The 23,200-nt window shown below is 39.7% G+C and overlaps 1 protein-coding gene across 6 annotated transcripts in view; it reads left to right on the top strand.

Annotated features, from left to right (window-relative positions):
- The window catches only part of crtc3 (CREB regulated transcription coactivator 3), a 65,688-nt gene that overhangs the window by 22,106 nt on the left and 20,382 nt on the right, over positions 1 to 23,200 (top strand). For 4 of the 6 annotated variants that reach the window (XM_015953969.3, XM_070554479.1, XM_070554478.1 and 1 more), the window contains exons 5-6: positions 10,959 to 11,021; positions 17,920 to 18,023. In XM_015953969.3, the coding sequence (XP_015809455.3) occupies positions 10,959 to 11,021; positions 17,920 to 18,023 (167 nt within the window). The remainder of the gene's footprint in view (positions 1 to 10,958; positions 11,022 to 17,919; positions 18,024 to 23,200) is intronic. The other 2 variants (XM_070554481.1, XM_070554480.1) reach the window with 1 other exon arrangement.

Below are 23,200 nucleotides of genomic sequence, written 5' to 3'. Positions count from 1 at the left end.
TCTCCTTTGCTGGAGTTGCTCTCGGTGAGAGGTGGAGGGCTGGGGTTGGCTTTTTGTTAGCCCCAAGACTCTCTGCCTGCGTGTTGGGGTTTACCCCGAGGGACGAGAGGGTAGCTTCCCTGTGCCTTCGGGTCGGGGAACGGGCCCTGACTGTTGTTTGTGCTTATGGGCCAAATATCAGTTCAGAGTACCCACCCTTTTTGAAGTCCCTGGGACGAGTGCTAGATAGTACTCCATCAGGGGACTCCATTGTCCTGCTGTCCAATGCTCACGTGGGCAATGACAGCTTGACCTGGAGGGGTGTGATTGGGAAGAATGGCCCGCCTGATCTGAACTTGAGTGGTGTTTCGTTATTGGACTTCTGTGCAAGCCAGTTTGGCCATAACAAACACCATGTTCGAACATAAGGATGCCCATCAGTACACTTGGTACCAGGGCAGCCTAGGTCGCAGGTCAATGATAGACTTTGTAGTCATATCATCTGACCTGCAGCCATATGTTTTGGACACCCGAGTGAACAGAGGAGCGGAGCTGTCAACTGATCACCACCTGGTGGTGAGTTGGATCAGATGGCAGGGGAAGATGCCGCGTAGACCTGGCAGACCCAAACGCATAGTGAGGGTCTGCTGGGAACGCCTGGCAGAAGAACCTGTTAAGACGGTCTTCAACTCCCACCTCTGGCAGACCTTTGACTGCATCCTGAGAGCAGTGGGGGACATTGACTGCGAGTGGGCCTTGTTCCACTCTGCGATTGTTGAGGCGGCTGTTGCTAGCTGTGGTCGCAAGGTGGCCAGTGCCAGTCGTGGTGGCAAGCCCCGTACCCGCTGGTGGACACCAGAGGTTCGGGGAGCCGTAAGGCTGAAGAAGGAGGCCTACAGGGCATGGCTGGTCTGTGGGTCTCCGGAGGCAGCAGACAGGTACCGGATAGCCAAGCGGGCTGCAGCAGTGGCAGTTGCCAAGGCAAAATCTCGGGCGTGGGAGGAGTTTGGTGAGGCCCTGGAGAAAGACTATTGATCGGCTCCAAAGAGGTTCTGGCAAACTGTCCGGCGCCTCGGGAGAGGAAGGCAGCAACTCTCTCACACTGTTTACAGTGGGGATGGGGAACTGCTGATGTCAACTGAGGCTATAGTCGGACGGTGGAAGGAATACTTTGAGGAGCTCCTCAATCCCACCTACGTGCATTCCAAGGAGGAACCGGAGCCGGGAGACCTGGGGATGGACTGTCCAATCTTGGGGGCAGAATTTGCTGAGGTAGTCAAACAACTACACTGCGGCGGAGCCCCGGGGGCGGATGAGATTCGTCCTGGGTATCTCAAAGCTATGGATGTTGTAGGGCTGTCATGGTTGACACGTCTCTGCAACATTGCGTGTTCATCGGGGGCAGTTCCTGTGGAGTGGCAGACTTTGGTTAAATAAATCAGTTGTTGAACCCCCCACTCCTCTGTTTGGTCTCCTTTCTTATTACAGCCCACCAATTCCAGTCTGGGTTGTAACAATCTGCAGACAGATTTCTGAGCATCTCCTCCTTTGGTATACAGATCCTCACTGAGCCAAGTACTGTGAACAAATAGTTTCTCCGTGATATTATCCAGCAAGGTCTTGTTTTTGTCAAAACAAGGGTGAGGTAATGAAGAAATATAAATATTTCAATAAATTAACATTAAAATTATTTATATGCATAATTAAAAAAAACATGTTTTGAAATATATAAAGTGCACCAAACTTGACTCAGCCCATTCAACAATTCTAAATGGACAATTATGTAACTCATCAATTAATTATTTGAAAGGATAATTTGTCAATTAAATGCTGAAAAAAATAAACAATACATTAATGAGGCAAGAACTTTTTAAACTTGAACATACCTACACCCACAAGTCTATTTTTACCTGGTTAAAACCATCTAGCTTATGTGCACTTTTTAAAACACTGCCCAGCAAACATTCGGACATTTAATGACAGTTGAACGGTCACAACTTTAAAATAATATCACAGGAATTAGGAAAGAATAATATGACATCAACTCTATGTTACTTGGCCGGATTCGAACCTGGATCCTCCAGAGTGAGAGTCGCCCGCTCTCCCAGCTGAGCTATGCCAGCAACTACTGAATATCAGACTTTTTTATATAGATAGAGGGTAAAGTGCGGGGTGAACTAACCAATCAGAGGACAGAGAAGATCTGCCACAGGCCACGCCTCCAGAGTGCCAAAAGCCCTTACAGCCGAGCGAGCAGGAGTCAGAAACCGAGCGCGCACAGAGGCTGCCGCGCGGGCACGTCTTCCTCTGCCGTGTGCTCGTTGACAATGCGCGCACGCAGGTTTGTCACTTGTGCACATCCTTGTGCGCTCACAGACACAGTTTGCTCCCTCTCAGTGCACAAATGACCTCTCGCCATGTATATTTTCGCTCACGAGTCCCGTTCACGCGCGCGCTGCCATGTATATTTTCGCTCGTGAGTCCCGTTCACACGCGCGCTGTGGACCCAATGCGCGTGCACGGGTTGTGGCACGCTTTAAACGCCATACATTTAAATGTGACCTGAAAGGGTGCTTTTAGGACAGGCTAATGCACTCTGTCTTTTTTATTTGGATTCTGAAAGACTGCTGTGTTTTGCACCAATCTAAAGTCACCAAACGGCTCCTTACCAACAACTAGTGCATTTAAGCATACCAAATTACCTGTACATTCGGGTCATTTGTACTGTGTTTTTACTTTCAGGCAGCCAACAGATTTTGTAGCTTAGAATAAAGACACAACTTAGAGTGTCAGACAGGAAGTGGGAAATCTGTCAGGGCAGAAGTCCTGCCAAGTCTGGGAGGCTCTTTTTCTTGGATCTTTAGTTTGGAAGTCAAGTTGAAAAAAATTCTCTTTTGTTACACACTCATCTAGAAGTGTGCCTATAACATACTCAAAATAGATTATTAAAAGAAAACATTCTCCTTATAGTCATCATCCATGTAGGGTTTTAGACATGTGAGCTGCTGCACTGTGTAGCAGATTCCCTGCTTGTTGATCTCATGGGAGAGTAGGGCAGTAAGTGTTTACAACACCAGCTACATCTGCACTTCATTACTTTTCCTCAGTTGTGGAAAAGATCCACAGAGCACAGTAACTGTTTCATCGCAGCAAACATCTGCACGCAGGAGCACAAGGAAACCAAGAAAATGCGCTTTGTTTCTGAACAACACCCAAAAGTTTGTGACACTTCATAAATAATCAGGCTTGTTTTCATCTGAGTCAACAGGGCCATTCCAGTCAGTTTTTACAAATACATCTAAATGTAATTGAGTAGAGAATATGTTCCCACACTGGTCCTGTGTGACAAAGCATACACAGATAAAATACTCTAAACTGGAAGTTTTTTGTTTCCTTAGGAATCCTGTTGTTTTCCTAAGAGACTGGGTACTATCTTAAGGCAGTCAGATATGTATAGCAACCCCACCTCACATCCCTCTTGTCAAATCATGAATTAACTAGACGTGCTGAAAAAATATTCAAGTCTGAATCGGGACTCTTATTTATAAAGATTCAATTCAATTTTATTTATGTAGCGCCAAATCACGACAAGAGTCGTCTTAAGGCACTTCACATAATAAACATTCCAATTCAGGTCAGTTCAATAAGCCAATCAGAAATAATGTTTCCTATATAAAGAACCCAGCAAATTGCATCAAGTCACTGACTAATGTCAGTGACTTGATGCAATCCTCATACTAAGCAAGCACAAAGCGACAGTGGAGAGGAAAACTCCCTTTTAACAGGAAGAAACCTCCAGAGAATCCTGGCTCAGTATAAGCAGCCATCCTCCACGACTCACTGGGGATCGAGAAGACCGAGCAGACACACACACACACACACACACGCACATACACACGACAAAGTAATGTGTCTATAGTTATATTGTGATTTCTTAGTAAATATTCTATTTGGTGAGAGATAAAATTTATTGTATTTATCCTAGTGGATCTGTAATTAAACAGATAAACTAGTAGTAGCACATCCAACGTCAAGGAAAGCAAAAAGTTATCAGGAGAGGGAGAATGTTTAAGTGGTTAGCAGCAGTGTGCTAGCCGATGCCCCCCCCCCCCCCCCACCACCACCACCACCATGAGGCCACCACAGCTCAGCAGAACATCGTTGTAGCTTCTTCTGGGGAGAAAAACACTTGGAGAGAAAATAAAGTTAACAGCTGAAATTGCAGAAAATAATACAGTTAAAGAGCAAATTGTAGAAGAAAGTAGTCGAGTGTGAAAAGTGGTCAGTGTATCCTCCAGCAGTCTAAGCCTATAGCAGCATAACTACAGAGATAACTCTGGATAATCTGTCCTATTTAGATAGAGGCACGTTGGAGGCAGGGCAAGGGAGAGCCGTCTTTACTGACTGTACACTCCACCCCCCTCTACTCCCCCACTTGTCCAGATGTAGGCTAACATCAGATTTTAACCATAGGCCCTATTAAATAAAAATGTTTTAAGCCTATTCTTAAAAGTAGACAAGGTGTCTGCCTCACGGACTAAGGCTGGGAGCTGGTTCCACAGGAGAGGAGCCTGATAACTAAAAGATCGGCCTCCCATCCTAATTTTAGATATTCTGGGAACCACCAGTAAACCTGCAGTCTGAGAGCAAAGTGCTCAGTTAGGAACATATGGAACAATCAGATCACTGATGTATGATGGAGCTTGATTATTAAGAGCTTTATATGTGAGAAGAAGGATCTTAAAATCTATTCTGAATTTAACAGATAGCCAATGTAGGTAAACTAAGACAGGAGAGATATGATCTCTCTTTTTAATTCTCATCAGAACTCTAGCTGCAGCATTTTGGACAAGCTGAAGACTTTTAACTACATTCTGTGGACTTCCTGAGAGCAATGAATTACAGTAATCCAGTCTTGATGTAATAAATGCATGAACTAGTTTTTCAGCATCACTCCTGGAAAGGATGCTTCTAATCTTAGCAATATTACGAAGGTGGAAAAAGGAAATCCTACAAACCTGTTTAACCTGGGATTTGAATGACATGTCCTGGTCAAAGATAACACCAAGGTTCCTTACTTTGTTCTCGGAGATTAATGTAATGCCATTAAGGTCAGGCGATTGGCTAAGCAATTTCCTTTTCTGGATTTCTGGTCCAAAGATGAGAACTTTCGTCTGTCTTGATTTAAAAGCAAAAAGTTTAAAGTCATCCAATTTTTCATGTCCTCAAGATGAGCCTGTAATCTACCCAACCGATTAGGTTCATCAGGGTTAATGTATAAGTATAACTGAGTATCGTCAGCATAACAGTGGAAGTTTATCCCATGCTGTCTAATGATTTTACCAATTGGGAGCATATATGTAGTAAAAAGAATTGGTCCAAGCACCAAACCTGTGGTACTCCGCAAGTAACCCTGGAGTATGAAGAAGATTTGTCATGTACATTTACAAAATGAAATATGTCAGACAGGTAGGATTTAAACCAGCCTAACGCTGTTCCTTTGATCCCTACAACATGTTCAAGTCTTTCTAAAAGAACATTGTGATCAACTGTGTCAAAGGCAGCACTGAGATCTAACAAGACTAGAACAGACACAAGATTCTTATCTGAGGCCATGAGAATATCATTTGTAACTCTCACTAATGCAGTTTCAGTGCAGTGATACTCTCTAAAACCAGACTGAAATTCCTCAAACAGAGCATTAGTGTTTAAATGCTGACATACTTGGATGGCCACTATTTTCTCCAGGACTTTGGATAAAAATGGATGGTTAGATATTGGTCTATAATTCATTGGGTCATCTGGATCCAGAGAAGGCTTCTTAAGTGTTTGATTACAGCAACCTTGAAATCTTGTGGTACATACCCATTTACTAAGGATAGATTGATTATATCTAGAATGGGGGCAGTAACCAAAGGAAATGCTTCTTTAAATAATTTGGTTGGGATTGGATCCAAAATGCAAGTTGAAGGTTTAGATGAAGCTAATATTTTTGATAACTCTGAAAGCTCAACTGGATCAAAACGGTTCAAGCACAGATGAGGTTCTACAGTCACCTCTGATGCTGCCTCACTTACTGAGGAAGAAGAAATCGCATTAGGGAGGATGCTGATTTTGTTTCTAATAGAATTAATTTTACTTGTAAAAAAATCCCATGAAGTCATTGCTGCTGAGGGCTAAGGGAATAGATGGCTCAGAGCTATGATTCTGTGTAAGTTTAGCAACTGTACTGAAAAGAAATTTAGGATTATGCTTATTCTCATTCAGAATCGATTCCAAGAACTGAAATATTTGGCATGTTACAGGTGTGAGATGCACTTTTTTGATCTTTATTAGGAGAGTCAGTACTCCGTTTACTTTTGTTGGTCCCATAAATTGTGATGATTTATGTTTCAATCTGCTAATAAGAGGGCTCTTCAATGTAATTTTTTTCCATACTCAGAAATTTTAGATATTCTCATATTTATTTTCTAAGTTGATAAATGAGCACTCAGGATTACTCATGTAACTTGTTTCTACACATACTTGAAAAGTATTTGGCCGTATTACTTTCAAAGCTACTGTTAAGGAACTACAGATTTGTTATATTTTACAAGGTACGCAAAAATGTTGAATTTTGGTCAAAAGATTGTTTCTGTTTACAGTTTTAGAATCACTTTATTTTACATTGTAAATTAGCATTTTTGGAGCATGACTAGTTTAAAGTCAAATAAAAATGTCCCATAGCTTTAACTAACTTGTACAACAAAGTAGTCAATCCTGGAGCTGACACTCTTTGTTAATACTGATTGTGAATCGATTTAAATTGAGAATCGAGAATCGATTCTGAATCGAATCGGCACCCCAACAATCGGAATCGAATCCAATCGTGAGTTGCTCTAAGATTCATATGCCTAGAATTAATTGCAATACACCACAATATTTGGAAAGCTGATTTATTTTTTACATAAATGTGTTTGCCTGTACTACATTTATGGGGCAGCAGCTCAACAGGTTGAGCGGGTTGTCCAGTAATCGGAAGGTTGCAGGTTCGATCCCGGCTCGGACAGAGAATTCTGCTGTTGTGTCCTTGGGCAAGACACTTAACCCACCTTGCTTGCTGGTGGTGGTCGGAGGGAACGGTGGCGCCTGTGCTCGGCAACCTCGCCTCTGTCAGTGCACCCCAGACGCTGTGGCTACATTGTAGCTCATCAACATCAGTGTGTGAATGTGTGTGAATGGATGAATGATACACTGTGGTGTAAAGCTCTTTGGAGTCCTTATTCTGAGTGGCACCATACAAGTGTGGGCCATTTATGTATTTTCTTTTTTTTTTAAACAACTGTTGTCAGGCTTTTCTTGCCTCTGTAAGATGAAACTTAACAGCAGTGCTGAGAGAGCAAAGCAGACCTAACATCAGACATGCAGGGGAACCGAACTGTTCACATATCCTTTAACCACTCCATGACCATATTCTAGCCAACAGACTTTCTTCTCCCCATGGATATATATATATATATTTTTTTTTTTTCATGATTTCCCAACTCTCTGTGAACTGGGCTGGAGTTTTCAACTCCTAGCTAGAGTCTGGAGACATCAGACCTGAGTCCAATCCTTCGTTCCCTCAGAGACCATCTGTTTGAGGGTCAGAGCCTTAGTGCAGTCCCACGCCCTCCCTCTCATCCTTTCACCCATCTTTGGCCTGCTGTTCATGTACCAACTTCTCTTGGGATGAACTCTCAGCCCATGCTCCCTGGAGAATGCAGATTAGAGAGGCTTTCCAGAGAACAGAGCTGAAACATTTCCACCACTGCCTCTTTGGGAGGTACTCTGTTCTGATTCTTGAGGGTTTTCATCCTTCATTTTTTTTTCCTTTATAGTAAAACCAACAAGCTTCTTGCCACACTCCTGAAACGTGGGCACTCCTTGTTGCACCTTCTAAAACGGAAACATGTGCAAACAGAAAGCTTAAATAACATTAGCCTTCACGTAACCAATCCCTGTTTTAAACTCACGACTATAAAAATCTAAAAAATCTGCAAGTCATTGTGTGAATTAGCCAGATTTGTTTTCTGGATGGGAGTGCCACCATTACTCTGCATTCCAAAGCCTGCGTCATGTATCTAAATATAATATAGACGTACAACCTAAAGTGATGCGCATCGTTTGGACAGGTAACGTGATACACACTGGGCTACTGAAGTTTGCTTGCTTTGTTCTTAAACTACGCACAAAGTAACACAATGCATAAAGAAATACCAGCAGAACAGTTACCAGAGAGGATTATTCAGGCCTCTGGTTAACCAAACAAATTTTTAGTGTTAAACAACTTCACATTTTTATTTAGTTTTGTTTTTTAAGTAGCTGCTCTGTACTTACTAAGGGTTTTTGAAAATATTAAGCTCAGTTTTAGGTACATTTATTTTACCTATAATTTTCTTACGTTATATTTTCACTTATTATCAACCTTTTCTGAGAAACATTCATTTAATTAATTTAAACATTAAATTATTTGTTTGTTTGATAACACCCTTAATAAAACAGAACAGTATTTAAAGTAAAACAGTTTAGTAGTTAGTTGTTTATTGTTTATGATGCCTGCCTTCAGCATCCAATATTGCACCTAAAATTTGAATACTGACCTTAAAAACAATAATTACCCACGGTAAAGATGAATTAAGTAAGATTTTTACGGTAAAAAAAAAAAAAACAACACTCAACTGTCTGTCTCTATCATGTTGGCTGCAATGTTGCCAAGTCTCCAGCAGCAAAACACTGGTCTAGCATTTGTAACGCAACATTGTCTGGCAAAAAGCAGCAGCTTGTGGAAAGAATACAAACCAGTAAAAGGAGCGATCCAGATGTAAAAGAAAAAGGCAAAAAAATATAAGCTAAATAAAGTTAAACTCATTTTGTTTCACTCTTAATATGTACAGAAGGGTAGAGGCTAACGTTGAGCTAGCAATGCTCACAGTCGATGGTAAAAATAAAAAAAGTTTTCTCTAAATAATATCTCAAGCTACTTTTTTTTTTATCAACCACTCTATGTTACACTGAAATGCATGTATCTACTTACTACTTAACAACTATATAGCTCCTCTTTGCACATAATATATCTTCTGGCACTGATCTGTAAAGGGTGAGTTCTTTAAAGTGGACTTGTTTGTCTTGATGCATGGAGTGCAGTACCCACATTTGACCACAGGATGTCAGTCTCTCATCATGCACCTTTAACTTTAGACTTTGCTAATAAAACTTGATGATTTCAGGAATACAGTTTGCTAACTTGAATGAAGTTCAACCTTATTAAGTAATTTCATTCTCTTCAGACAGGAGACTCTAGAAACTCCAGCTAGCACATATTTAGATCATTTTCAATAAACTCACAATGAAACTATTGATAAAATCAGCAACATAACCCAGCCACTTATGTGCGAATGTAGTGTTTAAAAGAAAATATTAGTGAAGAGAGGTATATAAAGCAAGTAACTGAATTATAGGTAAATTTAACGTGATTGTTCCCATCTTATTTATTTTTATATTACTTGTTTCTATGAGAAGGATAACGACATATTTTGAGCTCAGAAGCAGCTGCTTGAATCGTCAAGTCCGCCATTTTCCACAGGGTCAGCCTCGCTGTGCAGAGCGGGCTGTTTGGCATCCCGCAATAGTGTCCTCTATTGGCTGGTAGATGTAAGCATAAACCCAGTGTCATGCCCCTCAAAATAAATATTTGATAATTTTTTTAATTAAAATATAGCTATTAAAGAAATGATGTACCTTTTATTCTGCACACCTCTTAATGCCCCGACAAGGTGTTTAAAAAAATGCTTTTAATTAAATTGTTCAATATTCAACCTTTAAAGTTTTTGTTGAATCAATGTACATTTATTAGTCACAAATACAAACAAATGTTTTCCATTCAAAAGGGGTAGCTGAACTTGCATCGTGTTGTACTAAAGCATACGCTGGAGAACGCATTGGGTCAGTCAGCAAGTTTAAGCCCAAACATTATTTTTGGTGAGATGTTTTCTCTTCAGATGCATTTTCTACACTGATGAAGCAAACCTGGTGGTAGATGTGTACTGAAGCGGGTACTGTTTTCCCTTAAGGCAGCAGGATGGTAGGGCAGAAAGTTTATGATCGTGCTCTGAGCTCATCTCAATTCCCAGCGGCTCCAGCAGGTTGATCCAGCTCTTTTTTCTTTCATTCCTGTTGGTGATAATTACATGCACTCACCGTGTTATTCTTTGAAGTTAATACTAAAAGAAAAGCTGTGTTTTTACTCTTACAGCACAAGATCTTGACAGTGTTTCTCAACAGTTTAATTTACAACCTGCTGGTCTCTTCTCCTGTTTGGCTCCATTCTGCAGATGTGTATGCTCCCACTCCTCAGCAGCTTCTCTGGGTTCAGTTCTGTCATTAACAGAAGACCTTTAAGACTAACACAATGAAGATTCTAACCAGAACAGTCGTAGGTTTAAATGAGTGTTTTTGTTTTTATTTCTTTGACATATGAACTTTAGTCCGTGGTCGTTTTGAGCAGCACTCACACCAGAAGAACATTTCTAGTTCTGCCATTTTAATTCTAAGCAAGAATAGCAATCTTATTTTCAATAAACAGTTTAAAAAAAAAACTTTTTGCAATTGCTCTGTTTTGGGTTTTTCTAGTGTTTTTCTGTCCTCCTAGACTTGAGCTGGATGTGTTTGACCAGATTTGTTGTTTGATTCAAAATGAGAGAATAAAACTTTGACTGCAGAATGGAGCTTATAAACCTGAGATACTGTCCTGTTAATCAGTTCTGTATTATTGTCTTACAGTTTTCCATTTCCCTTTCTTTCTATATTTTCCTTATACATGAAATTGTGGTGTTCGGGCTTTGATTACTTTCCACATTCTCCTTCAGCTCACTCCAACTGAAACATGTCACTTTTCTCAGCAGGGGTCTCTGCTTTCACTCGATAAGTGTGTCTGTCACGGTTTTCCTCTGTCTTTGAAGGGAACAGCAGCCATGGACTGAGGAAAAACGCCCTGGGTTTAGATTATTGTCACAACTCAACAGGTGACCCTTGACCCTTCCATCCCTCATCTGATCTCTGTTTCCTTCAGTCTGTCTTTGCTGCTTTGTCCCCCGCTCTCACAGAACAACAGTCCAGCTTTCTGGTTTTTTGCATTTTCTTTCGGCTTTTTAATATCTTCCTTCCTCTTACATATTTTTGTTATTTCCAGCTGGTTTTTAGCTTCTCTGTAATCCTCTCCTTTTTTGGAGCACTGATAGACAATGTTTCACTCACAAACTGTTATGATGGATTTATTCATCCTTTTTTCCCTTTTGTGGTGTCGCTCTCATAATTCCAATCTGGTACTTCTGAAACATTAATCATTTTTCTTTGACTAACCAAGCTTTAGGACTCAGCCCACATGCAGATTAACATCAAGGCTCTTATTAACATTTTCTTACTTTCAGCATCTTTACATAAACTTTAAATGGTTTTGTACTGTTTTTGTAGCAATTAGCTGTTTGTTAAAGCCAAAAGCATACTTGTGTAAATTTAACATCAAGTGTATTTAGCTCTTTTCCCCAATTCAAAAGTAAAATTTTCCAGTTATTTGTTCTCAGAGCTGACTGATTTAATTTTAACCCTTACAATGGAGTTTTCTTATCTATGAAGGATTTTAATTGGCAGAAGGATTTTTCTATGTTCAAGAAGATTTTTTTTTTAATTACTCAATCTTCTTTATATGATCTCACTCTTAGCAAAATGTAATAAAATCATTGAAGAAAACCGATACATTAGTTTGGAGAAGTAGACCTTTTCTTGAAGGCTTATCTAATTTTCTTTTAACTAATTTGTGAGAAATTATGGAAAAATTAAAGTGTGTGTGTGTTTCACTTCATATTTGGATGTCTGAAGTCATTACCAGCTCCGAACCTTATATATGGAGCCTAAGTCTCTTCCCTTTCCGGTCAGCTCATGGGTCCCCGGAAGAACAAAAAAATGAATGCAAGCCAACAGGGCAAAATAAGCTATTTTCTAATGCGCTTTGCATTAGGCCCTGGATCACACATATGTTGTACTGCAATTAAAATGAAAAGTAATGATGGGTCTTTCAACCATGCCAGTCATGTAGTACAGCTTGTAAAAGTTTGTAATTAGCGTGACTACACACCAGAAATCGGCACGCCGCATATGTGACGTCACCACATAATCTCCTCTCCCCCAATGTAGCTGCTACTTCCTACATGACCAGATTTATGGTGGTTCTTTCCTCCTGTGGGAAGTTTGATGAACTTGCAGCCCTTTTCACTCAGTTTTCTCCGTGTCTGGTTCGATTTCGTAAAATGCATTTGTAGTCCTGGACTTATTTTCACTTAAAACCTAAAATAGTGTTTCCCGCTGTTCAGAAATAAGCGTGTTCTTGGTATCAAAAAGTGTTTAAAATTTATGGACATCATATGTGAAATCCATGGTACAAAACGAGCGGAATTAGAAAATAGCATTTTTAGCACCATTGACTTGCATTCATTTTCCATTTTTGGTTCTTTTTTAAACACATAAGGTTTTTCTTTACCTTGCTGATGGTTTCGTTTGTGGCTGCAAACATACTCAGAGCTGACGCTGATGGTGGGGTCACTTCCTACTCAGTTTATCCGCGGGCAGCAGAGGACGTTGTCGCCCTCTGCTGCCCGCTCTCCCCTCTCCGACGATGGAGTCCCATGCGCGATCCAATAAGTAAACTCCATCGTCTCTGTTCATGGTCCCACATCCACGTCTCCTTATCTCTATAGCTTCCTTTATCCATCTTTTGTATTTCTATTGTTCGCTGTTTACAATCCTTGTGTTGTCCCAGTCCATTATATGGTTTTTTCTTGTGCAGTGATCTGCTATGGCTGACTTCTTCATTGTACTTTCTGCTTCTTCTTTTGCTGCTCTTGTGTGTTTTCGACTTGTTTCTTTCTCACACACCTTTCTATGTTCTACTGTTCGTGTGTTGAGTTGGCATCCGGTTTGTCCTATGTATGTTTTATTGCAGAGTTTGCATGGGATATCGTAAATGACTCCACACTTAAGTCCAGCTGGTATCTTGTCTTTTGGGTGTACTAGTCTGTTTCTAACTGTTGTGTATGGTTTTGTTGGTGTGTTTATGTTGTGTTTTTTCATTGTTGCTCTTGATTTTTATGTCTTTGATGTATGGTAGGGTTATCACTGGTTTTGGTTCTTGTCTTCCTGGGTTTCTGGTTCTTTGCTTTGGTTGTTCTTTTCTTTCTGTTTTTGTTTGTTGTTTTCCTTTGTTTATTGCCCATTTTAGGTATCCGCAGGTCTTTAAAGCATTGTCTATGTGTTTGTCCTCTTGTTTATGGTCTCTTTCTTATGTTATCATGTTTGCTCGGTGATATAATGTTCTGATTACTGACATTTTGTGTAAGGTAGGGTGTTCTGATGTCCGTAATAGATATTGGTCTGTGTGTGTTGGTTTCCTATATGTGTTTATGTTGAGGGTCCCGTCATTCTGTCTGGTTATTTTCATGTCCATAAATGCTATACTGCCTTCTGTTTCTGACTCATGTGAACTTTATGTTGTCTGTGTCGTCAATGTTATTCAAGTGTTGTGTTAGTGTTTCTGTTTGTCCTTTTGGTATGATTTCCAGTATGTCATTACGTAGTGTTTCCATAATTTTATTTTACAGTTTGGAGGGGCAGTGGCTATGGCTTTTTTTTCTAGGTCTTCCATTAAAAACTCGCACAGGGTGGCTGATAACGGGTTACCCATGGCGAAGCCTTCCAGTTGTTTGTATATTGTGTCATCATATGTGAAGTATGTGGAGTTAGCTACCAGTACTATCAGTTGTGCTATTTCATCTGTTGTGAGGTTTGTTCTTTTGTGTAAAGTTTTATCTTGTCTGATCCTGTTGACTACTATGTCTATGCTTATTTGGGCTGGCGTTTTTGTGAACAGGGATGTGACGTCATGTGAGATGAGTGTGTCGTTATCTTTTATTGTAATCTATTTTTAGTTCTTTTGCCAGTTCTATGCTATTTTTGCAGTGTTGACAAAAACAACAACAGAAAGAAAAGAACAACCTAAGCAAAGAACCAGAAACCCAGGAAGACAAGAACCAAAACCAGTGATAACCCTACCGTACATCAAAGGCATAACAGAAAAAAATAAGACCAACAATGAAAAAACACAACATAAACAAACCAACAAAACCATTCACAACAGTTAGAAATAGGGTTGTCACGGTGTGAAAATTTAACCTCACGGTTATTGTGACCAAAATTATCACATTTTTTGGTATTATCGCGGTATTTTTTTAAACGTGTTACATTTTCAGGAAACTAAATAATCCCTGTATATCAGGAAAATATTGTCCTCAGTTTGTGTCTAATTTTTGCTTAAAATTTGTTCTTTTGTAATTATGTTGTTTATTTGTTTACATTTTTCCCCTTTAGTCTTTAAAATGCCAATATTTGCCCATAACTTCTTATTTTATGTCTGTTTGATGTCATCATTTAAAGAATATTAGATCAGATGGTACTCAGTACTCAAGTAGCCTTCTAATCAGATACTTTTTTACCCTTGAGTAATAAACCGTATATCAGGAAAATATTGTCCTCGGTTTGTGTCCTTCCAGTGAGCTTTGCAGATTTGGGAAAATGTCATCAGGCAGTAATCGTTGTTAAATTCATAATTATTCTCGGAGAGAGGCCAACTCTTATCTGCCCCTGGGAGCCCCGTAATGCATAGCGTCATTTCAACATGAGGGTGTCCGCGACACGGTTTATATGCAGGTAGCGGCTCTGCGGCTGCTTTATATAGCGACTCGTTGCATTCTCCCTCAACCCAAATCCTCGGATCACGCATTTTAGCTAAAACGCTAACGTTAACTTGCCTTGCGTTGACTGTAGAGTTGTGGGTGACGATCACGCAGATGTGTCATGAGATTTGAAGCGTTGCTGCCTTTCACAGACACTTTTTCTGCACCTGCTGCAAACAGGATAGCCGTCTTCTATCAACTGTCCCTCGGCATTCTTCAAATATCCAAAAAATGCCCATACTTCCCACTTTGTCTTCTTTGAGGGATAATAAATGTGAAATGTCCTGCGCGCTGCCGTCTCCTCCTTTGGCCATTATTTCAGCTTTAGCTTCAAGAAAGTTTTGGTTGTAAACAACAAAGTGCGTATGTGCCGCCGGCAACTTCAGCAGATGATACGGTGGCTGGTAAGGGTCGCCGCGCCTACACCGCAGCCACGGTAATCCACCGAGATAATAGTTTTTTAAAAAACAAGACGGTTATTATTATTGTCAACTTTTTTACCGCGGTTTACCACTACACCGGTTACCGTGACAACCCTAGTTAGAAACAGACTAGTACACCCAAAAGACAAGATACCAGCTGGACATAAATGTGGAGTCATTTACGAAATCCCATGCAAACTCTGCAATAAAACATACATAGGAGAAACCGGACGCCAACTCAACACACGAACAATAGAACATAGAAAGGAGTATTAGAAAGAAACAGGTCAAAGACACACAAGAGCAGCAAAAGAAGAAGCAGAAAGTACAATAGAGAAATCAGCCGTAACAGATCACTGCACAATAGAAAACCATATAATGGACTGTGACAACACAAGGGCCATGGGGCTGCATGGTGGTGCAGTGGTTAGCACTGTTGCCTCGCAGCACGAAGGTCGCAGGTTCAAAACTCTGCTGCGGCCTTTCTATGTGGAGTTGTGTGTTCTCCCCATGCATGCGTGGGTTTCCTCCGGGTACTCTGGTTTCCCCCACAGATCACAACATGCCCTACAGGTTATAAATTGTAAGTCGCTTTGGATGAAAGCGTCTGCCAAATAAATAAACATAAACACAAGGATCATAAACATCGAACAACAGAAATACAACAGATGGATAAAGGAAGCTATAGAAATAAGGAGATGTGGTTGTGGGACCATGAACAGAGACGATGGAGTCTACACATTGGATCGCGCATGGAACTGCATCATCGGAGAGGGGAGAGCGGGCAGCAGAGGGTGACAACGTCCTCTGCTGCCCGCGGAAAAACGGAGTAGGAAGTGACGCCACCATCAGCGTCAGCTCTGAGGATGTTTGCAGCCACAAACGAAACGTCAGCAAGGTAAAGAAAAACCTTATCTGTGTTTAAAAAAAAGAACCAAAAATGGAATTTGAAGACAAACACAGCAAGAACGTACAAAAGTTGCATTCATTTTTTTGTTTTTCCGGGGACCCACGGTCCGGAAGTTGGTGGGTGTGACTTGGGCTCCCTATGGGGACATGTATTTTTCTTTTAAGAGCTCTAAAGTTTGTAAATAAATACATCAGTTAGAGTTATTAAATGCACATCTAAAGGTTGCAACACAGATCACTCCTGTTCAGAATTGGGAGAAACTCAGCCTAGCCATATTTTTTTCTCTCAATGTAACTCCAGATGATGTTTATTTTGCAAACCCTTACAACTGGTAAACCGAAACTTTAGTTGATGTTATGCTAATTACTGCAAATTATTATTGTAAGTTATGCTTTCAGCTCCACAACAAAATGAGCTAATAATGCTCTAAAAGTAGTTATTTAAAAATATATGAATTATATTTTATCTATCGTGACTAACTGATTTTGCGAGTACCTGACAGTGGAGCTGTTGCTCTCAAATAAAACCTGTCAGTTTGAATTTGAACTAGTTTTTATTGCAATACTTTATTTAAATGTAAAAGAATCACACATGAATGAAGAAAATGTGGCTACATTAATGAAAGCTGTCAAGAGAACTGGAGTTGACTCAAACTATGTTTAAAATCCTCCAATAAAGGAACATAAAACGTGTGATGTGCGGCTCATATTACAACCAGTAAAACTTAACCAGTACTTAAAATAAGTGTTTGTACAATGTGTTTTTTTTTTCTTCTTCTAGAAACTTAAAGTTTTCCAGTGAAAACTGTACTAATCATGTGTTTAAACATTGTGTCTCAACTGACCAACTTCATCGTGTTTTTAAATCATTTTCTCATTTGCCAAAAAGAGAAACCAAATGTTGGGAGGTAGATGTTTACAGTGGTGTTTATCTACTCTTTAGATTATACCATTTAGGATTACAGACAATAGATTTCACTTGCTTTCTTCATGATGCTCCAAATAGTTTTTAAAAACCAAACCAAACCAAACTGGACTGCCAGCTGACCACTGTAGATTACTGGTACTTATGGATAATTCCACAGTTGCTTAACCAAAGCTCACCAAAGCAACTCAAACATGGCCTCATCTAACCACACAACACAATGTTGGGTTGTATTTCTGAAACCGCTCCAGTCCACTCGTCACAATAATAATCACATCTTCCATAATATTGTCACTTCTGCTTTCTACAAATGGGAATCTTTAATTCCATCTCAACTTTTTGGCTGTACTGTGAAAAACAAAAACACCATTAAGTTGTTCAGATAGACACTATAAATATTTTCTTGTCTCTTAAGGGTTCAAACAGAAAGTGTAATTGCTGCATTTAACAAAATCCCATCACTATCGGGAGACATGAAAGGCTAGTGAAAAAGAATGTACAATGATTTTGTCAGTTCTATGAAAATGATGTCCCTGAACTTTTACAAGCAGTAATAATGAGACTGCATTTCCACATTCTAATAAGTGTGTTTCTGGGGAAAATTGGTTTAAATGTTGGCAGCAAATGTGAAGATTTCTCACATTAGTTGCTGGAAGGCGTGCATTTGGTCCCAAAGCCAGAATGTGTTTTCATCACAGACTGATGACTGCTTGGATTGGCGCTATGAGGGTGTATGTGTAAGGTCAGCGTGAGCCTGCAGACAAATGCTGCCTGCATGGAGGCAGAGCAGGATGATTCACTGACCTTATGGCCTTCAGAAATCCTCTGCCTCTGTCCAAGGTGCTGGAATACTCTGCATAATTCTCCTCTTCCTCCTACTCAGAACCAACTCAGACTCTGCTCTGCATACAAGTGCTATGAACCCAAACACTCAGGACCCATTTGGCATGAATCAGCAGATGGGCCGAGGTCCCCCACAGCGAAATGGTGAGAGTAACACACATACACACACACTTATTCAAAACTCAATATTAATTGTAAGACAAATACATTTTTTCTTACCTCTGATTGGCTAACAGCAACACATCTCTACCACTGACGCCATTTACTTTGCAATGTTGATGTTTTATCTCCACAAATAACACAAGCCTGGAGGAGTTCTGCCGTGCTGTGTAGTTGCTAATGCTAACAGGTAGCTTCTACTAGTCGAGATGTACTCTGCTGTACCCTGAACCAAAAACAGCCATCCCTGTTAATGTTACAGTAAGTGACAGAGTGATGTAGATCTGTCACACTTTTCAAATCCTAGAGTTTCACTGTCAATTTTCTATCAGCAGATAAGTGTAGGAGACTGTTTTCATGTTCAGCCTGCATGAAAAACTCTGAGTGACTGATTATAATCAGAAGTAGTAATTAATAACTATTTTTCAGTGACCCACACCTTTAAATAATCACTGAATATATGCATATATGTTTGAGTAAATGTTTATCATCCACTTGGGTATTTGGTAAGTATCTTTGGTTTTACCCTTGTCTGGTTTTCCTTGTTTGTAGTGTTTGCAAAATATCTGATGAACCACCTGATGATTTTAATGAAACTGAAAGTTATCATGAGATGTTCATTTAAAACTGTTTAATGTCAAGAGTCCACCCACTTCAGGATGAGTGTCATCACCAGTTAACCTTAGAAAATACAAAACCATTCATAACCACCAGTTTACCGATAGTGGAATAAAATTATAGTGGTTAAGCGTGATCCCTAACTCACACCCAGCATACTATATGTTGTAAAAAAATATTGGATTTGAAATGATAACTGTTAGAGTATCTTTTACCAAAACATCAAGAGCTTTTAGCATTGTTTGATTTCACGCTTGATAAGATTTGACCACAAGATCAATTCCTGAAAGCTGTCAGTCGACATGCATTCTTTTAAGGCTTTACTTAAATTATACAGTTTGTCCCAAAACAAAAGCCCTCACAAACTAATATTTAATTTTACCAAGAATATTTATTTCCATACAGTGTTGTATTAATTTTCCATGAAGACCTTGTACTGATGATGGGAGAGTCTGATGAATGCACATAGCCTTCTTCAGCACATCCCAATGATGTGGTTAAGGTCTGGACTCTGTGGTGGCCAATCCATTTGAGAAAAGGACGTCTCATGCTCCCTGAACCACTCTTTCATATTTTGAACCTGATGAATCCTGGCATTGTCATCTTAGAAAATACATGTTCCATCAGGGAGGCCACCTGGTCATTCAGTGTGTACAGGTAGTCGGTTAACTTCATTCTTTAACATGTCTCTGAACCTAGACCTGACCAACTGCAACAACTCCAGATTATAGGCTCCCCCACAGGTGTGTACATGGACACTAGGCAAGATGGGCGGATCCCTTTCAACTAACTCTTCTTACCCATGCAGCAGTTAGTTAAATAATTTGTTACCAGCTGAAAGATAATCCCCCTTGCTGTAATAATCCAATGGGACAATCATATTTATTTGCTTAGTTAAATCCAGATGGCAACTTTTTATGTGGCCAGGCAGTGAGCTCTGTTTTAAACACATGTATGCTGGTATAAGAGCTGCTAAAGTTATTTTGTTGGGGTATTTTCTATTATGAAATTACTTAGGAAGGCCTTCTGCACTCCAATATTCACATGCAAATTCTTACTTATTCTGTTTTCTAGCAATTTACTAGACTTAAAGGGGCCAGATTTCTTTATTTTCTAACAAAACCTTTAACTTGTTGAGGATGACTCTTGAGATTTTTTTATGTGAAAAAAAAAAAAAAAAAAAAAAAAAAAAAAGAAAGGCTTTGATGCTAAACTTTTGATTTGTTCACATAAAAAAATAACACCTTGATGTTTCTTGGTAATGCTCTTCTTACTGAGTTCCATCACTGGAACCCAGTAAAGCTGCATGCAGCATCAATTAAATGAAGTGGTGAATCAATGACTGTTCCCTCAAAGATTTCTTTGTAGTCAACTTAATTGTGTTACTCGCTGAATTATTTCAGCTCTAGCATAATGGCCTCCCAATAGAACCATATCCAATCAGATTTTCCTTTTCGTCATTTCTGGACGCTGTAATTGCTTCAGTTTCATGGGATTTTTTGTCTGTTCATTTGTTTTTATTCTTAGAAAATCAATTTGTATAACGATTGAACATATTTCATGTTCTGTCTGGGTTTTATTAGGATGAAGAGCCACTGAATTAGAAATGGTTTGACCTTGCATTTACTGTTATGAGAAACTTTCACTGTGTTTTGTCTCTTCTATAAGTGAGTGTGAATGAATGTGATGAACAGAGCGGATGAGATCTGTTTGCAGATGAAAGACGGTGGAATGTTATCTCCCAACAAGGGCAGGAAGCATGGCAGCGAGACAAACAAGGATGATTCTCATCATTATTAAATAATTCTGATTGTACAGTTGGCTTTTATACCGTGCATTTTACTTGATGTTTTCGAGATGAATATCTTGTTGCACAGCGTCTACACACTCGCTCCTCTGTCATTGTCATCCCATTTTATGGTGTTTGTGTTTCTGTTCCTCTGGTCATTTATTAACAGGGAACACAGTCCATCCAGGCAGCTGTTTGTCAGCTCGGCCACATTGCCATTTCCCCTTTTCTTTGTTTAAAATACTCTTTCATTTTCTAACTGAGCCAAAGTCAAAGATCAAAACTTGAGTCAAACATCAGAGCTTCCTTCCTCTTTTCTTCATCCTGGTCATCCTGTCACTTTCCTCTTTCTGATCTCTGCACTGATAAGGTGCTTGAGGAAAATGCTCCTTCAATTGATTTCTACTCTTTCGTTAAGCCAAACAGGATGTTACATCAAGATGTGACCCAAGAATGAGTTTCATACACAAACAGAAGCTCCAGAGAGAGAAGTGACACCTGAACCTGCTTTTTAAAGTGAATAATTTTTGTGATGAATGTCAATTATTTTAACGTAGCACTTTATAGAAACCAGAGCTGCGCCAAAGTGCCTCACAGCAGTAAAACATACTCCAAGGGTAGCACAAAATAATCTAAAAGACAGTGAATACATCAAAACATTAGAGAGATACAGGAGAACCAGTTTAACTAGTGCCAAAGGCCAGAGAGTAGAAGTATATTGTAAAGGACCAAGGATGTGAACAGATCTAATGTGAAGAGGTGGGTTGTTCCAGAGGTCACGGGCACATATCCTTGAACTGGACGGGGAGCCAGTGGAGTAAAACCAGCACCAGTGTTGTGTGCTCATGATTTCTTGTACTTGTTGAGACAAAAATATAAGCAAAAAGTATGAAGTAGAAGCTGTTTTTGTTTTTAGATACCCAATTTTGAGCAAAAACTAATTGACGAGAAATCACTCAAATTTTATTTGCATAGCGCCTTCCACTGCCTTTACAGAATCCCAAGGCGCTGAACATATAAAAACATCTAAAGAGAAAAGAAACCACAAGACTGATTAAAACTCCATAAAAGAGTGAATAAAATAACAAAACAGATATGATAAATGACTAAAATTCTAAAAATCCATATTACATAAAAGCCAAACGATAAAAATAAGTCTTCAAACGACTCTTGAAGACCTTCATTATGGGGACTGTTTGACAATAAGTGGGATCTTGTTCCATAGTGTTGAAGCTAGGATAGAAAAGGCCCTATCACCTCGTTTTCCGCCTTGTTCCTGAGCAAATCCTGGTTAGCTGAGCGAAGAGAGCGCGTAGGGGGGCATGCATCTGAAGCAGCCCAGCCAGATATGGTGGGGCACCACCGTTGAGGGACCGGAAGACGAACAACAAGACCTTAAACTTTGCCAGGCAATCTACAGGGAGCCAGTGTAGGGAATCCAGGACAGGAGTTATGTGCTGTTCGAGCCTGTCAGGAATCTAGCTGCCGAGTTCTGAACCAACTGCAACCGCTTCAGTGCTGCCTGACTCAGCCATCATACACTGCATTGCAGAAATCAAGCCGCGATAAAACAAATGCATGCAGCACAGACTCGAGATGTTGTACTTATTAAGCCTTACACATATCTTTAACAAAACTAATGTTTTTACTCTCAAATAACAACTTCAACCCATGTGGTAGCAGGAGTTGGAGCTTTATGATGATGTAGCAGTGTTACTAACGGAAGTTAGTTTCTTCAGTAACAAGTAATCTAATTACAGTTTTCTTTTGTCATAACATTGTTTCCTTTACGATAAGAACATTTTTGTGTTACTATTATTCAGCTGCGCGGTGTGTTGGAAGCTGTCATCAGCTGATCGGGAGCTAAAGGAGTGGATGTTTTCATCCAAGCCCATCACGGCCAGTGAGGAACGAGGAAGACATGATGATTAAGTCTACATCTGCAGGCGTGAATCTGCTCTGCGGTCTGTGGGTCTGCAGCTGCACCCTTCTTGAGGTGACAGCGGGACTTCGCAAATGTCCGCTCACTTGTTTACCACTCACACGTCAGTTCATTAATTCCTCGTCACATTCTTCTGTCTCCCTACATCATCCAACTGTAACTTGTTGCTGATCATTTCTTTAGTCCTGCTGTAACACTGGGCACTCAGGTTTCACTAGAACTTACTGTCTTCACCACACAGCTTCAGCTCTTCTATGTTTGGGTCTGACCCAAGTTAGAAAACTAAAGTCCTAGTTCAAATATGTTCCTGTTCTAGGCCCATTTTAGAGGATTTTTATTTATTTTATTTTACCATTACTAGATTACCTGCAATATAAATGCTACTAAAACACACAATTATGTGAAACTGGAAATATTTGAGTACTGTGCAAAATTAAGTTTATTTCAGTATTTAACTACACTGAAAGACCATTTAAAGATTCATGAATCCTTTACAGGTGTTTTCTGTTTGCAGTTATAAATGTTAGTTGATTGGGGTTGTAGAGAAGATGTTCTTACATTTAATTAGAAACTATAAAATATGAAACATCACCTTAATGGATCTTTGAATAAATTTAACCAGAAGATCGGATCTTTTTATTGCAGGGATTGAGCAACACTTTGTTTTAACTCCAAGAAAGAGAGAGTCAGGTTTAAAAGTTAAAAGATTTATTTCTAAACAAATTAAACAAGACTAACTTTAAACACTATGTGATTATGAACTAAGGTGGAGTAAGACTGAGGATGGTGTATGTGTGAATATATTCAGAACCA

The sequence above is a fragment of the Nothobranchius furzeri genome, chromosome 9 (assembly GCF_043380555.1).
Source record: "Nothobranchius furzeri strain GRZ-AD chromosome 9, NfurGRZ-RIMD1, whole genome shotgun sequence".
Taxonomy (NCBI): Eukaryota; Metazoa; Chordata; class Actinopteri; order Cyprinodontiformes; family Nothobranchiidae; genus Nothobranchius; species Nothobranchius furzeri.
Note: the sequence above shows the minus strand (reverse complement) of the source record. Positions and strands in the feature narration are given on the sequence as shown.